Source organism: Acromyrmex echinatior, chromosome 2 (genome assembly GCF_024713525.1).
Source record: "Acromyrmex echinatior isolate Ae372 chromosome 2, ASM2471352v2, whole genome shotgun sequence".
Classification (NCBI taxonomy): domain Eukaryota; kingdom Metazoa; phylum Arthropoda; class Insecta; order Hymenoptera; family Formicidae; genus Acromyrmex; species Acromyrmex echinatior.
This window is the reverse complement of record NC_141853.1, coordinates 15,371,737-15,390,987: the sequence shown is the minus strand read 5'-3', so window position 1 is coordinate 15,390,987 and position 19,251 is coordinate 15,371,737. Positions and strand designations below refer to the sequence as shown.

The 19,251-nt window shown below is 30.6% G+C and overlaps 1 protein-coding gene across 4 annotated transcripts in view; it reads right to left on the bottom strand.

Annotated features, from left to right (window-relative positions):
* Positions 1-2,349: 2,349 nt before the first annotated feature.
* The window catches only part of LOC105147175 (cholecystokinin receptor type A), a 39,886-nt gene continuing 22,984 nt past the window's right edge, over positions 2,350-19,251 (bottom strand). For 3 of the 4 annotated variants that reach the window (XM_011058017.2, XM_087402704.1, XM_087402705.1), the window contains exons 5-11: positions 12,012-12,209; positions 10,024-10,209; positions 9,587-9,762; positions 8,567-8,797; positions 7,756-8,000; positions 7,100-7,230; positions 2,350-5,194 (exon numbers count right to left, since the gene is read on the bottom strand). In XM_011058017.2, the coding sequence (XP_011056319.1) occupies positions 5,157-5,194; positions 7,100-7,230; positions 7,756-8,000; positions 8,567-8,797; positions 9,587-9,762; positions 10,024-10,209; positions 12,012-12,209 (1,205 nt within the window). In that variant the 3' untranslated portion in view covers positions 2,350-5,156. The remainder of the gene's footprint in view (positions 5,195-7,099; positions 7,231-7,755; positions 8,001-8,566; positions 8,798-9,586; positions 9,763-10,023; positions 10,210-12,011; positions 12,210-19,251) is intronic. The other variant, XM_087402706.1, reaches the window with a different exon arrangement.

The following is a 19,251-nucleotide window of genomic DNA, read 5'->3' as shown; positions in this document are numbered from 1 at the left end:
ATCACGGGATAATTTTGTATCATGTTACGTTAAATTTACGGTATTGTATTTTATTCGATTGTTTTTGATCTGTGTAAAGAAGTGAATATTGAAAAATATCATGAACTTTTACTTCTTTAATTTTAAAGAGATAATTAAATTTTACGATTTTGAAGCAAATGATACATACACATTTATATAATATATAATGTGTATGTACGAGTATATAAAGTAGACAGTAAAATATAAATTATAAAGTATAAAATATATATATAAAATATGTATGTATGTAATAGTTATAAACGAGTTACTGCTCATAATTTGACGTTAATTAATAGTATCTAAACAGGATTTTCTCTTCGAGTTACTAATTAGTTGTAAAGTTGTGTTAACAAGCTGCTATCGACTATTATATAAATTAAAATATGTATCGTGAATGCAATTGCAAAAAATATATGTTTCCCGAAGACTGATTAAATAATGGTTGTCTAACACCAGATACTAAATCTGGTTTACACTATTGAATGGTCCAGTTAACCTTCAACCATTAATTCAAAATGCAAATTAAAGTGGCTTTTCCATTGTTCCTACTCTCATGTAACATGTATGACAAGTTTTGCAAGAAACAACAGTACTCCTAGTCAATTTTAGATAATCAAATAATTCATCGGTCAGCTTTTCAATTTACATATTGCATAATATCATAATATAATTATAATTATATATGTATAAATAACTTGAAATAGGTAATGAGAGAAAAGGGATGACAGGAATTAATTAAATGTATCAACTAAACGTGCGTATATCATTGCATGTATTAACAATTTGTAATATTAGTTTTGGTAATTAGTATATTTTTTACATGTATTTGTATAAAGTAACACATTAGTATAACTTGTACCCCATTTATTTAAATATATCCATGCGCGCTATATTTTTATGTGTTACTTTCTCGATTCGAGGTGACAAAAGAATCTTAATCTTATTAATCAAAGGATGGCATTTTCAAGAACAGTAAAAATGATATAAACTATTAGGTGTTGGAATTAATTCGTAGCGTTTTTTAATGAAAGAATGTTATTTATTTCACATGAGCATTAAAAAATACATTAATGAAAGTACTTCCCATCACTTGTAAAACGCTACGAATTAATTCCAACACCTAATATAATGAATAAAAGAGAAACAAAACAGAGATTTTTTAAATAATCTTTGCACCTTAAGAGAGATTATTGAAATTATTTATAAGTTTACACCACGAAAGAAGAGATTTCAGCTAAAAAATTGAACTAAATCCGTCATGAAGTAAAGAGAATTTTCATTAAATAATAATAGTCTAGGAACGATAACTGTTTGTGAAACGCAACAGAAAATCGTAATGCATTATGCATAATGTCTCAGGAGGTCTTATTATTCAACGTATCGTGCATCTGACGCCTGCCAAACTTTTTGAAACTCATAAAAAGAGAAAGTAATATGAGAGCTATCTCGTGCATGTCTCGTTAATTAATTTATTCAATAACTTTATTTCTGTCCCATTCTCGCGAAATTTTACGTTGCAAGAACGGAATTAGATATTGGAACAACAAACACAATGTTATACAAGGTGATTTTGAAGTAAGTGTAAAAAATTTAAGGAATAGTCCTTGTCTTATTTTTTGAAAACACGATTCTATGAACACATGTCCTAAAGTGCTTTGTTTTCAAAATACTTGATGTTAAAGTTGAGAAAAGAAATACGAAAATTTTGAAAATGTAGAAAACGCTTAGAGACATTTTAATCAAATTTGATGTGCTTACATATTAGGAATTATTTTTGAGTGCCAATGAGAATAAATTTTTAGATTCATAAAAGTACTTAAAAATAAAGCACTTTAGGACGTATAAATATATTATACAATAATAGGACCTTATTTTTTTATAAAATAAATCGAAGAATATATTTTTTTACATTTACTTATGAATTACCCTGTATATTGATGTAATATATTTTTATCCTTCAGGTTTTTATTCTTTAAAACCGGCCTCTGATTAATAATCATGTTGGGGTAAATCCTTATGGACCGATAAGATATAAGATCAAATAGCCCATGTGGGACAATATCCTTCCCTGAGTTTTATAAAACCTCATGCGCGTTTGGATATAACCTAGTTTTACGCCAAGCTTTTCAGTAAAAGAATTATTAATCTAAGAAAGAAAGGGAGAGGAGTGAGAGAGAGAGAGAGAGAGAGAGAGAGAGAGAGAGAGTGTGCGTGTGTAAAAGAGAGTGACGATCGGTACATGGAAAAATTGAGGGAATCTTTTGATATTAAATTCCATTGAGAAATTTTCAATTAAATTTTTTATTAATTTTCAAAGTTTAGCATATATTTTCCCAGTGGAAGAAGAATTAAAAACTCCTCTTCATAATTGCTTGATTTGTCGAAATGCATATAGATAGTTTAACAAGTATAGTTTAACAAAGGGCGTAAACTTTTTTAAATTTATTTCTTGTTCTCTTATTTATTGTGCTCCGTGATATATCCGCGGCAAACACATGATACAAAAATCCCTTTGCAGTTTATAACCAATTTTCTAGTGCAATAAATATAGCCTTTGACAACGTCGAGTATATCAACAAAACCAAAAATTGAATGAAAGCACATACAAATATAATTTATAGATATCTCTGTGTTAATCGATGGGTTGCGCAACAGAAAAAAGCTGTAGTATATATTTTATAATTGATTTTCCTTTGATTTATTTTATGTCGATATCGCCAAATGATGGATATTTGTTTTTGTTATATCAAATTTAATGAGGGAATAAAATTATTTAAATATAATTAACAATAAATTCAGATTAATGGAATCAATGAAACGTTTATAACGCCATTCCTCATCTGCTCTGTGTTTTCTAGTCAGCATAAGTAAAAAAGTTGTGTTATTCTTCGATTTAAAATCCATTCGGAAAAGCGCAGAAACTTTTTCTATACCTAGAAATCAACGCGCACAAACAATAAAATGGAACACTTCTTCAACGTCGTTGGAGGAAAAGTTGGAGAACTGAAGGACATGTCTAATAATAAGATCAGGAGAGAGCGAAGAAAGATGCTTGATCAAAAAATAATCCAGACCACAGAATTGTGTTGAAAAAAGTTTATTAAACATTTCTGCATAATATCTATCTGTAAAGTCGATCAAATCTTATTCTATTTCGATATACATCTCGCAAGAAGAACTTTCGAATGTTTCTTGAATATTTCAGAAGAATATTAAACGTTGTGAGGTTCATTTTATTACTTATTATACAATTTGCATCTTTGCGCGAATAATTATTTTTTAATGCTGTTGAGCTGCGATGTCCATCTTATTATAATTATATAATTTACGCAGTATTTTATATTTTCTTATGTAATATAACGAGCGTGATAGTTTTGTAAAGAGGGAGATATATACTTATATAAATCTTTCTAAATATTTCTGATAAATAAATAACGTATATTGCAATTAAAATATCATATAAAATTGATTAAAAAATGTATCTAAACAAACACAGTTATTCGATGAATGTATCGTTTAAAAAGTCTTCTCTTATTGCTGAAATATTCGTATCATTTTCTAAATGTAACGAAACTCGACGTTTGACTAATAAAATATTGCTATACAGTGCTTCATTAGTAAAATATTTCTTTGAAAAGTATGTTGTACAGAAATACAATAGAGATGAAGTAAATCTTTTAGAACGGTTACGTTTCACGAAATCGATGCGATGTTACGTAACACGAGAAACGTTTACGTTTTCACGAACGTGATAGACTGAAACGCCATTATATAAATATGAGAGAGCATGAACAAATACAACTTTGATGCGCCATGTGGACAAGTAATGTGGTTGTATACTTTACGCTATCATTTAAGGGTTATTCTTTGACAGATCCATGAATCGTGTGCAACAGGTGTATCAAAAATATGAACGAAAGATATGCGAACTACGTATCATACGGCACATTTCTATGTTGAGTAATGTACCTTATGAAAGATTCTTGAACATCACGTGCCGGGCATTTCTCGAAGCGCGAAATTTCGCCATTTTCAGAAAATCATGCAAAATTGAATTAACCGCGGTTTATGCTGCAATTGCAATAAGTGTAAAATATTTAATAACTAGGTACGCGCAAACATGAAATTTAAAACCGTCTCTCAAAATTAGCGTAAGTAACATAAATGAGCAGGCGTTAAGCAGAAATGGTATAACTGTGTTTGTTTTCCGCGTAAAACTGTGTTTACTAGATAAATATACTTTATAGCTCCAGGTTAAGAGCTCGCCTGTGGAACTGCCGAAAGCATTTTGTCATTTTTTTAATTCAAACGTAAGATATTATCTCGTTAAAATCAGGTTAATTATTAATCTTTAGGGAACGGTGTTTTACGCTATCGCGAATATTTATAGCGTTATTATATTATTGTTGTACTTAAAGGATAAGATAAGAAAAAACTGCGATGCAAAAATACAATTTTTAATTTACGTCCATCACTTTGAAATATATATATTATATTATTGTTATTAAGAATATATTAATCGATCATACGTAACGCTCTACTGACAAGTATTAATTTTAATAATTTTATAAGTTCGTTGAGGTACTTATAATACATTTGACAAATTAATTTCTTTCATACATGTAGAATTATTATATATCCATAAGATTTTTATTCTTTATTCGATTAAAATGTCTACAAAAGCATTGATTTTTTTAAAATTATTAACCGCGCGATCAATTTGAATATAAAAATAATTCTCGACGCGAATTTGGAAAGACACAACACGGATTTTTTTTCTTAATACAGATATTGGTTTTTATAATCTAACTGAAGCTATAAAAAAATGAGATCTGAGTTTCTGTTAGGCCAAAGATTTCGTATATAGAACATTGGGAATCACGTCACAGAACATTGGAACTCACGTCAACGTTTCACTTCAGTCAATCGTAAAGGAAGTGGAGATTGTCCACGCAGGAAGATCTCGATGAGCAATGAGACGGTTCGGCATGTGCGGGTTTCTTACCACTTGTGCGAGAAGCGATCTTGTCGACGGGCGGCCAGGATATTTTCAGAAGAAAGTCTTCCTCCTCACGAGGTTGGGGCAGAGATACATTCGGTCGCACCGCCACGTCACATAATCTACACGACTTATACTAGACACGATCTTCCTCCTCCAGCAACCGCACTACCTCTGAAATAATATTTCCTTATCGTGAAGTGACGATAGAGTAGTAAATAACAATTCGGATTTTGCGGATATTCAAATAATTCGAGATGATTATTCGTTTGGATTTGCGAATAATCCAAATCTTGACGTTCTCAAATTTACGCGAATCTTTGAAATATCTATAATCTGAATCAGAATATAAAGTTATAAAAAATACTGTATATTTTTGTATTTTTTGTAATCGGTATATAATAAAAATATATATACTTAAAATTTATGTGCCAGGTAAATTTGCAAATTCGCATAGATTGTTAACACATCTCTTTTAAAATTAAAATTCAGATGTGATTCGTTGTGATCTTTTGTAATCGCATAATAATTATTTCGAATAATTCAAGTTTTCAATTATCCGAATATATAGTTTTAGTGAATATAGCAGTTTTAGTGAAAACCACTTATTAAAATACATACCATTTTTCACACACATATACCTACACACATTTACACGAGTTAATATTTTGCACAGATAAAATAAAGATTACGACGAAATGCATACTTGGTGAATTTTCGAGGATAAAAATGGGACAATGCATTTATTCATCGAGAGAAAGAAAGAGAGAAAAAGAGAAAAGGAGAACCGTGTAGTATTATCTCCACAAAGTTCGGATAGAATATTTCGAGATAAGCAGCGCTTATAGTTTCTATGAAATTCAATCATTACTGTTCATTACGTTATATACAATCCGCTTAAGTACTACATCCATTACTACATCAGTTATATGCATATGGTATTCGAAATTTGTGGCGTTTAAATTCAAGATTACCACTAGTTCCTTTTTTATAACTAAAATAACAATGACTTTTTTCATTTTTCAAGTATATATCAGTAATTTAAGATTCTAAGCAGAGATGGCAAGTTTCAGTTCGCAATTGGACATAATCATGTAATATAAAACCAATTCCAAAGCCAATATCCTTGTTAGCATTCTTACAGAAACATTTTACTTTCACTTTTTCTGTAAAAATACTGAGAGAAAATTTTATTCTGTTACAATCTTAATATACTGCGTTAAAAACAAACAGATAAAGTATCATAAATATTATTTAAATTTTATATATCACATGTTGCAAAATATGTCAAAATGTATTAACATTATATAATATTTTGCAATATTATAATCCAAATCTCAAAAATTAATGATTAATTTCACATATCAGTTTAATATCGGCTGTATAGAAATATTATTTATTTAAATATTGCTTTTATTTTTCTGTATTATTCATGGAAAATCTGTTAAAACAATAAATCTAGTAGTATTAAATCCTGCATCGTGCGATTTTGTATTTTATTGTCATTTTACTATCAGACACGCAGACCAAGAGCATTTTCATAGGATGGATACAATAATTAAGCTTTGGACAAGTAGGAATTAGAGCAGGACTAATTGTTCATTCAAAAGTTTAGGGAAATGTACGGTATATATATACACGGTTAATGTAAACCGGTATCGTGGAAATTACATCGCGGGAACTCTAACGTGTACCATGAGTAGCTAGCGGATGTGGCAGACCATTATCGATCACGTTGATGCTTCAGTAAACTGTTATCAACCAGACTAAACAAGAGGTAAATATTTGTTTTATTTATTTTTTTTTTATAAATATCAGGCATGAATAGAAAAACCGTGATTTTAAAACAAATAAAAAAAATCTCTTAAAATTTTACGTGATAAAACGACAAAATCTTGAATGTGACGACATCGCATAATACTATGATAATTTGATGAAATTCTGGTCGTTATGTATACACTGTATTGCATAATATCACGGTATCATAATAGAATCTTGGAAATTTGGATTCGTGTTGTGTGCAATCGAATATCTGGGAATATAATACGTATAACAAAATGATCAATTTAGCAATGATACCTGATCTAGCGGCGAGAGACGCTTTGCCCAGATACACTGTTGAGTCGTTTCCACTTAATTCGCTGTTATTGCCAACTTGTCCGGCATTTCCGGTGGCCGCCATTGCGATGTCGCTGTGTCTGCAACCTACCCTAAAATAAAATGCACGCTCGTTTACGCGAAAGTTTATTTTCAGTTTAAAAACATTTGCATCAGACGTTAATTCGTGTGACTTTTTCCTTAAAAATCTTGCAATTGAATCAATATATCCTTTCTTTTTCCCGAGGTACTTTTAAAAATATTATCCAAAGTTCATTAACAGAGTACTACTACGGAGACTTTAATGCACATACTATTTTATAATTTTAATTATGTTTTATATTTAACTTAAAAGTATTTTATAGAACAAACTTCGTCACTTTATGATTTTTGTCTAAAGGCGAAAACGTATTAGCAAGTTTGGGGCTTAAGAACGGCTGTTACGTAATTGCAAGTCTTTCTATCCGATTGCGGAAGCCCGACGTATCTTCCGCGAAATTAATCCTGCACTCCATCAGCCAAACAACTCGTAAAGAGGGCCGACTTGATGGTGAAGCTTCGCCTTACGTCGTGATAAATCCTTTTAAATCGCCACTGTAACGAAAAACGTATACGCATGGCTTCATCTAGACTTTTACCTCCAACAGCGGTGGCAGTTGAAGAGCCCGAGGAATGCTTGGCGAAATTTTCTGTTCATGAAACAGTACGTGATCGGATTGCAGCAGCTCGAGACGTATGCCAACAATTGCACTAGGCTAATGCCGGTGCTACCGACAACCGAGTACACCAGTTCGGGCGAGAAAAGGTACCACGTATTGATTACGTGCAACGGTGCCCAGCACACGAAGAACTCGAGGACTATTACGAAGAGCATCCTGATCACCTGCAACACCGATGGTATTTCGCGTTTAATGAATAAGTGGTGAGCACAGTTCACCTGTTTCAGGTGAACATGTTTCTAACTGGGTCTCATATTACATAAAGCGAGTGTTGTCTTGTTGTATATTCCGGTATCACGAGTGTCGGTTCGCTTAAGCATGGCATGTCCCGTGTGCGCGAGATTAAATCGTCTTACGTGCAAATATATGGAAAATATTACGGTCTCTCTAAATATTATGTTCTGTATTTGCAAAGTAGGAATATAGGATTCTTTGGGGGAGGGAGTCGCGCCCCAAGTGGATAATAAAAGGTTAATACAGCCACGAAGAGCTGATAAACATCTTGCGGCTTGGCGTGCACCAGGCGAGGCGTTTTTCCGACGCTTGCTCCAGATCCCACGATTTCGTAGAAACGAGAAATGCCGAACGCTACGGCGAGGGAACTTACAATGCGCGCTTTATATGCATGCAAGGCTCACATGTGATCTTGCGTTAAATATTTGATACGGAAATTGTGATTTGCTCTGTTGAGAGAGCAATCCAATTCGATCAATCAGGATTCTGTATGTACCTTCTTCTTCGCCTCGATGCTCTTCCCCATGTAATTACTACGTATCACGTGTTGTCTGGTGAGTGGACAAGGTGAATCCTGCTGATCCTCGTTAGCGATATCCTTCGTGTCTCGCGTTAAGCAGCCACTTCCGTTCGCTCGTATCTGAATCCGGGATGCCTGAGACAAATCTGTACCGTGACACTTGCCAGTAAGCACCCTGGAAACTACTGTCCGTGGTAACCGCATCTTCTTTTGGAAAAAGAGGAAGAGAAACGCGATGTCTCGGTTAACTACTACATACGCTCGGTGTGAAGGTTCTCAAGACGGTAGATAGATTAATCTGCTATCCTAATTGCGTGAATTTATCTGATGTTTAGCCGCGAGCTATTTCATTGGATCATGAAATCTCAATTAGCCAGAGGAAGTTAATGATGCAGTTGGTCACTTTCGTAAATTACAATCGAAACCACGATCTTGTTGTTAATTAATAAAGTGGTAATGAAAATAATAGAATTTAGTATTAATCTCGAGAATAATTACAATATTATTAATACAGATATGTTTTAATACATTTATTGAATGTCACGTTTAATTACGTATTTTAAGCTTTACAATGAATAAAATAGAATCCAATCACGCTAATCGTAATGTTGAATCTCATGAAGTATTTAAAATACAAATATATTGAAAGAAAATAAAAATTTCACATTTTTAATTTCTTTCCATCTTATTTTTTTATTTGATAAAAATTTCTATTAAATTTCAGGTTTTTTTGTATGCGTTTTTTAAAAACAATTTTTAAAATATCCGTTATGAAAAATAGTAAGAAGATAATTTCATCTCGCTTTTTCATATTAGAATTCATTATTTAAATTCGGATCTTACAAGTCCAATGTTACAGAATCAAGAGAAAGTAATATTACAGATCAAATAATTTAAGCAATTAATGCGTTTAACTTCTGGCCTCGGTTTTCATTACATAGATCATGATAATCGGAATTTCTATTCCAAGATAATGTTTGCTCAGTATTTTCTCACCCTAGATGGTACACCTTGAGAAGCGCCTTGAAAATGCCTCGAGGAAGACGAGAAGTTGCGCCGCAATCTCGAAGTCGGGCCGCAAGCATCAAATACCATTGTGGTCCTTGCATCTCGATCATTATTGTTGTTGTAACTCGAGCCTCGAATCCTTGCGTTAGATTCCATTCTCCCGACTGTAATTCATAACGTTTACAACTTTGAATCTTAATAATACAGACAAATATAAAAATAAAATGGCCAAAAAAGTTATATTGATATATCTCATAAATTTTCCATCCAATAAATAGATTTTGTAACAGAATTAGTATAAATAAAATGAAATTAACATAGTAGCAGTTTTGGAAAATATTTTTCCAAGACCCTCCCGATACCGACGCGCGAAAATTGCTACTGTCATATCTACGTTCCGTATATCGAAGCGACACTTCACTTACGTCTTCTGGTACATGTCGATGACTGTCGGATCTCGAGTTTCAAGCCACGCCAAAGTTTTATCGCTATCAGTGAGTAAGCCAAACTCATAAGCAGCAATGGTATCAGAAGTAGTGTACCGTCTAGGAAGAGATTGTAAGCTCTCTCGGCGCCGACGCTCGGCCATTCCTCGCGACACTTACGCCTTCCTAAAATTGCCACATGATACGAAAAAGTTCTTTGACCGTTCGGTCGTAAAACATGAGTTCTGATATAATTAACAACAGAGAAGAGATCGTACCGCCACATCCTTATCTACATTTTCTCAACGCAAAATAATTACACGGTTAGTATAAGGATCTATCTTCCTTATTTCTTTGCGCGGAAAAGTTAGATGTAACCATTATTTAAAGTCGTTAATTAAAATTAGATATTCATTTGTTCATAATTTGTAAGCTTTATTAACAAATAAAAAGTTGCGTAATTTCTTTTTTTTACCGTGATGAATTATTTTTTACCGTGAGATTTATTTTCACTAAAACATCAATAATGCATCTTATTTTGTGCAATATAATTCTTTTATATATATATATGTATATATTGTACATATGTATATATACACTTAATCGATAATATATCGATATTGCTGTGCAATTGACTTTCATTGCTTCAATATCAAGCTCAGCAAGTCACATATGGTATCGATTACATTGATATTGCTGCGCAGTTGACTTACAATAGCTCAATATTAAGTTCGAGAAACGTCAAGTGATTAGTATTGCAAGAGTTTCATCGTATAAACATCTATTTTACTGATTATAACTGCTGGCTATAGTCATATTCTATTACGTATTATTTGATTAATTAAATTAGATTAAAAGTAATAATAGCAAGTGAGTTACCGATTACATTTTTTTAATTAAAGAGAAGCAATATTTTATAGGGAGATTGGGACGAGTGTCATATATATTTTGTGTGTGTGTGTGTGTGTGTTTATTTTTGTGTGAATAATGATTTTTTTATATGAAAAAAAAAATGGATATAAGATTTTGAAATACTATATGTATGTCCCATAATTTTAAATAAATATTTCTAAAAGTGAAAGAGAATGGAATTTTGAACTAAAAGTTTCTTTCCTAATTTTAATTCAGACCATTATTTATCGAATTATTAACGATTAAAATTGATATATGTATATATCAATTAGATTGCGTCCATTTTATACAACAATTTAATATTATATTAGCAATCTACACAATAAAAAGGAGAGAATGCTCTGCTGAATATACTAATTGAGTTATTAACTTTTTAATAATCAATCTCGTATGACAACCGGCTCCGGTCTTTCCCAATTCAATAATAAATTTCTACGCAATAAATAAATTTTGAATAGCCACTAAATAAATAGGGTCAATCAATATGTAATATATAAAATAAATTGCTAGTAATAATTGTTTATTGTTCGTTATTTTATTTAAAATATTAAAAACGTTTTTCATTTTGACCAAGAAGCGTCTAATAAAAATTCATCGCGCAAACAGCCTAATTTCTTTTGGAATAGATGTTCGATATTGTTGAGGATTCAATATGCCAGTAGTTGAATATTATGTATATTCATAAGCTGCCAGTAAAAGAAATTCTCAGAGGAAGGCTAGGGTGGATATTGGTATAGAATTGAGATGAAAATCGACACGACTGTTAAAGCTTCAGTTTCAATCTAGCAAGCGATTGTAACAAATAAAATTCCTATAAATACTGTAAATGTTACAATGAAATATATATTTGCAAACATATATTCCGTGACGTTTAAATTTTTGCGAATTAAGTACCTATTAATTGATAACTTCTATTTACGAATTAATTAATAAGAAAAACGAATTAAGAAAACAATTTAATTAGTTGTTAATTTTTAAATGTAAGATTATTTAATTACTCATTACATGTGTCAGTTACTGTTCTTTTTTTATTTATCTAAAAATGAGATAATTTTATAATGTGAATGTTTTCTTACCTCCGCTTAAGCTCATTAATTGAGACACGATGAGAATTGGTACGTTCCATGTGAGACTGAGAGTCCACACAACAGCAATCATTTTGTAAGCGTGAAACTGTGTTTGCCATCGTCTCGATTTTAATGGTCGGCAAATGGCAAAGTAGCGTTCGAGCGAAATGGCAACCAGCGTCCAGACACCCACCGACACTGACACGGCTGGAAAAAGCGTATCATTTTAAATCGCATTGTGTTGTTCTATCGCAGACATATTACTGTTTTTGTAGTTATAGGACTGTTTTTGTTTTTAGTATTATCGTTTTTTGCAAAATTTGAGTCTGTCTCACGCAATAAAAAATTAATACGACTTTTGCGTGATACGAAGTATCGACAGCCGATGTAATACTTTTTTTCATACGATTTAGCTTGAAATTAAAAATACATCGATAAATTTAACTGTCTCGGAATATATAGGAAAGAAAAAGAAATATATTTTCAATTTCCTTTCGATGTAGGACAACATCAAACTAACTGTGAGAACACGTCCGATTGTTAGCAAAAAATTGTCGATGATGGAAAGGAGTTCGACATTCAATAATAGAATCGGAGGGTTGGAGCTAACTGTCTGAACCACTGGTGTACGTTACAAAAAATGAACGCACGTGACATGCACTCCTGCAGAGAACCGCATTTACTCCAGTCCACTTTCTTCTCTCCTATCAATTGTACAAAGGAATGGAGAGGTTTCGACTTAAATGTGTCGCCAAACAATTTTCACGACTTATAGTTTAAAGTACACAGATGTATGGAGTAAAAGAGGACTTTATGAGAAATCTTCCCGATGACCTCTAATCCAATTACAAAATCCTTTTGCGGCCATGACCTATTTACAATATATTTCATGTCAAGGTTATTAACAGGAAATTCTTATCAGCATGATAGATTATAAAGATTTTATTGAATATCCTTCACCTAATTGAAAAATTCATTATTCATTTATTGCAATTTAATCCGATTGTGCAACATCATCACGAAAGTGGATAGTACCATTGTGTGCTAGCAAAAGAATAAAATTAAAAATACGTATTAAATTGAAATTTAAAGCGCTTGCATTTATCTCTGTTTCTGGCGCACTAGTTTTTTAACACATTTTTTGGTTAATTCGATTTAACTTTTTCTTAGCAAAAATGTCGAAGAAAGTTATCTTTTGTCATAGTTTTGTAATTTTTTATAGATTTATATAAATACAATTTTAAAGTTAAACCAAAATTTTATTAAATCTTATTTAAAATTAATTAGAATTTTAATTCGTTCTTTGAAATTTATCACATCCTTTTTTTTACTGCATATTTGATACTGTCACTAAGGAAAATTTATTTCGATTTATTAAAGAATTTGTTGTTAAAAGATAAAATAGGATATTGTATGATTGCAGTCTATCCACCTACGTTGTAACTATTTTCAATTTTAAAGATACTTGTTCTTACCCACGTTTTAATTATTTTTAATTTTACTCTCTAAGTCTGAAAGTCAATAGTCACTAATTATCCAGTAGCATATTTGATACTAATAATTACTGAAGTTCAACTAAAAAAGGAAGAATGTTTACAACTAAAAGTATTATATAAAGAGTATTATATAATTAAAATATTGATATTTGCATGTTAATTTCAATCTTCCAATATTCATTGAATTTAAGTATAAAACAAGATTAGTTAGATCACATAATAAAGATTAACTAGGTTAAGAATCTCACATTTAATTCACTGATTACCAGGCGACATTCTTGGCATTGATATCAGTGATTATCCACTGGTTTAGAGTAAGAACACCGCACGTGCGCGCGCGCATTACAATATATGTATTTATTTTTGAGGAAATACAATTACTTCACTTGACAAAGATTTTTAGATTTTTTTATTCACTCGGTACCTTTACTGTCATTAAAATATGCCTACGTTTTCATTTAATTGGTAATTATTCATTCAATTATTCAAACAATTATGATTCTTATTGAAACATTTTCTCGTATTTCTGTCTGTTACCATACAGTAATTTCCGTTACTGCGTCATTAATTACGACATTTTTAATGGAATTTTATGAATAATTATTTCTTACTTTTTATACTGTTAAATTAAGAAAAAAATTTCATGGTGACTCATTAAAGATAGACAAACAAAGGAGTGACTATATTGTTAATTTACTTTAACTATAGCAAAAAGATTAATTATACACTTTGAAAGAACAGAGTATGTAAGGAATTTATTCGAAAGATAATTTGCATAGAACAGCTACGAAACAAAATTAGCATACTTGTTGTATTATGTTCTGTTACGTTGATTGTTCTTTCAAGAAGAAACCATCTTTTATGAATTATCTATTTTAAAAATGAAAATAGAAATAATATTTTTGGTATTTTTGAAGTACGAAATATTTAAGAACAAAATGATTGTTCTTTTATTATTGGTATTAATGTTTTTTTAAACATTGTTCTATATGTCATTTATTTTAGTAATTAAGTTAAAATTTTATACTTAAATTTTATACTTAAAATTTTATACTTAAATATATATACTTATAATTAATAATTAAAACACTTTTGTGCTACTTTAGAACTTTTAAACTAATCATCTTGCACAAATTCACCTAGTCGCTAGTTTTAATACATCGCTGCTCTTCGTCACTTTCATTTTTATTGATATAAATTACGAGAAAACATACGCCACATAAGATCAACGGACATACTAGGTGACTAAATCGAGAAAGACGTAAATCTTTTGAACATCGAGTAGAACGTCTTTTAGAGTACCAATGTGTTTCATAACCTTCCGCTGTTCTTCTTGAATATATTTCTTCGTATGCTTTCATATAGTAAGATGAAAGTGCATCTATTCATCCTAATACACTTGTAACCTTTACCACTGGGGATTTCATTCAGACCGCACCTCTATTTCCAAAAACCGAAAGAAAAACGTATTGCAAACAAAGTTATCTTAAATTATATATTTTTTTCCTTGAATAATACTATCAAGAACATTGGCTGTCACTTTCATTACGACAGGAGGGTATAATTGTAGAAGAAATTACGATATTTGTCACTTTTATATAACATCGTAATAAGTATTGTAATAACTTATACCTCAAATACGTATCGTTTCAGCCAAGCCAATCACGTTCTTATAAAAATTTGCATAAAGACCTTTGGATTTCGTGTTACCAACGCATATTAATCGACGTTATTAATGTACGAATTAATACGACTGCGGCACGGAGCTTGCTCATTATGTGAAAATAGTACACGTAATGTAGAAATTCTTCACGAACGTTTCGTTACATACTACGTTTCTATACATTATATGCTTTATTTATAAAAGGTCACAGTTAAAATCTCTTTGTTTTATATGTGAGTGAAAAGCGGAATGTTGCGAATTGGGTCGTTCCTAGACGGGATTGGCTACATATAATCCGTTACAATGGAGGAAGAGAGAGAGAGAGAGAGAGAGAGAGAGAGAGAAATGGGAAAGGGGAGAGAGATGATTATATTCTACGCTTACGTTACGATAAAAATGTCTTGAGAAAAGGAATATCTACGACATGACGAAAAACGTTCATGAGATTTCAATTTCAACGCAGATTTTGCCGGAAGAGATTATCCCACATATAACGTAACGTATCGCGTGTGTGTGTGTGTGTGTGTGTTCTCGAAAATCATGATTTTTTGTTTTATGAACAATCTATTGAAAAAAAATTTACAATTCACAGGAGTAAAACTTTTTATAAAATGGTGATACGCGACAACTTTTATATTTTTGATTCTGTTATTTATTTCTCTTAAATCATATATTCCAAATACATTGTATCTAACATTCAAGTTAATGTTAATGTTAGTAGAGTTACGTTTTGCGATATACCGTTTTACAGCTGCAATCGTATCGTATGATTTAAAAATTCAATATACAATAAAGATCAGAAGGAAGATATAAAAAGTAAGTGGCAGATGTAAAATATTGACAGAAAATATTAAATTCAACCAAACAGTACTGAACATTTCATCGGACCATATCTCTTATCTCACACCTGATTCCATTTAAATATCGGATCAAGAACATAAAACAAAACTTAATAGCGCGTTATATGCACCTGAAGAAGTATCCCGAGCGTAATAAAAGTTCTCGTGATCGTCGAAGTACGCACGATCATTTTCCTTTATCGGGGAACATTCGAGAAGCGATTTTGCGGGAACGATATCATCGGTGGTAGTTAAATTCCACGAACGCGAACGCAACGGTTATAATACAGCAGATATGCGTATGCACCAGAATTGTCTCTTTCGAAGCGATATCTCCCCACGACGGGAATTCGACTTCGAGTCCGCTGGCGCACATTAGTCATTCTCGTGGAACAACATAATTCCACAATATCCTATTGCCAAGCTCTTTAATACGGGAGTAATATTCAACGAGATTTAAATGCATCAGCATTTCGTGATACAATATATATATATATATATATATATATATATATATATATATATATATATAAAATTTCTCTCAGTAATACATAAATAAGCTTTTTTTTAATTTTCGGTGTTCCTAAAATTTGATTATTTATTTTATTTCAGGGATGTACAATTGTATGTAAATAAATTAAATATTTAATTTATTTACACACTTAATAACGAGAATTATACATCCCTAAAATAAAGTATCAAATTTTAGAAGCACCGAAAATTAAAAAAAAGTTTACAAATAATATTATATGTAGACTCATAAATGAGAATAATTTATTATTTTAATTAATCGATGTGGAAATATTTAAATATTTTAATAGCCGATATATGTATCTCTCCGTTATATAATCATATCATTTTCAGATAAATGATACTTCAAAGAGTAATCCATACGAAAAATAAATAATCAATAATTAATCAGTATTTTAATGTTTGTGTTTTATGTAAAAGAGAATATTGCTTTACTACTAGGATTTGTGCAAATATATTAACTATATGAAATAGAAAACACGTATTACAAATGAAAATAAGAAATTTTTCGGAAGACAACAAAAATATTTTCAAATTTATTATTTTATGTTTTTGGTATAGACTATTATTAATAATTAATTACCACCTCACAGATAAATTATGTTATCATGTAGTATATATACACACTCGGAGAAATTATTACAGATACATATTTACTACTCACATATGTGAACTATGTTGCAACTTAGAGCATTAGATCATTGCAGTCACTTGTATATGCATTGCGCAATGATAATTTGCTGCTCGCTTAACAAATATATTACGTGTGACAACAACAGGCTTTTTGAGTGTCGTGTTGGTAACAGATTGACCATCATATCAAAGATATATAGTGGAATACGCGTATTTACATAAAATAGGTTTAAATTATTATATATATATATATATATATATATATATATCTATTAAAGAAGTTATATGCATTTAAGAATAAATTATATTCGCGTAAATAACAAATAACTTATATAATATTTATTATTTAATATACTTAATGATAACTTATTTAAGATATAAAGAATAACTTATATTTGCGTAATTTAAAAAAATTGATTTAATCAGCCTTAATAAATTGATGAGTACATGATTGTAACTCAATTATTAAAGTATATGAAATTTTACTAGTACTCCATGCATCATGACATTACTCGAAATGTTATTACGCATCGTTGAGAGTAACAAAGACTCGGTGGACGAGAATGTTTCTCTAATGGTGTTGCATTTTACCTAGCATTACCAGCGCTTTCCTTTCGATATGCGATCTTAAAATTGCATATAGTAGAAGCGATTTCCGTAAAAGCTCGGATACAAACTAGGTGTATACATAGTACTTTGACAACTGACTTATCAAAGTACCGTCGTATCTGTATACATTGTCATACTTTCAGGCGGAAATTCAATGTCAACGAAGATTTATGTCTCTGCGAACATTGAGAAATAAAAGAATTTAGAATCACGATAGATATTTGAAACGAAAAAGACATATGAATGTCATAATATATGCTTATAATCTCTTAATCAATATACAATATAACACAATTTTTATTTACTAGAAATTATTAAAAAATTATATTATGCGTAGTATACATGTATACAACTTAATATCAGAAGGAGAAAGAAGAATTTTTTGCGAAATATAAGGTTTTTTGAAAATTAAAATTGATAATTTATCTAGAAAAAGTTAATTTGTATAAAGAAAAATTAAATTAACGTATTTTATTTTGCAAGTAAATGACAAAAAACGGTGCTTTCTATTGCGTGATTATCTGAGCAATTGTGCTCCTTAATTGAATATTAAAGAGCTTTGGTGAAATAAAACAGAAGTTATGCACGGCGTAAAGTGTACAGTCTTAACTTGTACTCGATACTATCAATATTCTCTCTCTTTGATAGAAACAGATGAAAAGAAAAAGCATAAATAAATTACGGAAGTGAATCTTTCTCGAGTGATTTTTCTCGCGCAATCTTCCGCAGATTAAACCAAACCAAAGAAAACGAGCTATTCGCGGAAGACTAATTGGAAATTAAATTGGGAAATACATAGAAATTTATTTGTTATGTAGCAGGTGTGTTCAATTTCATGATAACGGCGCAGACTGTTGTTCACATAATCGATACAGTCAGTCATTGCTAGATTGAGATCATCTTGAACAACGAAAAGTTCATTTAAGCGTATTAATTTACACAAACGAAAAAATTAACTTTTTACAAATCTTTCTTAATGCATTTGCCTTTTTGTTATTTTTATTATTTATGATTGTCATTTAAACCTGCATATGTGTATACAATATAATGTATATACCTATATATGTATATAAAATATATTATATGTACATATATTTTATAAAATATATATGTATATGAATTCTATTTATATTTCTTTATAAAAGTACTTTTGTAATTATATAAATAAAAAAGCAGGACAGCTATTGTAACAAAACTATAACTGTATTTTTTAAATAAAAACTAAAATGGTTAAATTACTGGCGTGCTAGATTTCGCGTAACACGCATCTCTTTTATGAGAAAATGCTTGTAATTACGCCACTATTGTAGCATATATGCTAATATTTGTGCGTAATAAAATTATGAATTTGTATATTAAAATTAACTAGACTCCACTTTAAAATGCAATTGAAAATTCTAGAAATGTTTACGCAAAGATTAATAAAATTTTATTTTCGTTGATAAACCAAGCATGTATTTATGCTTGGATTACCAATG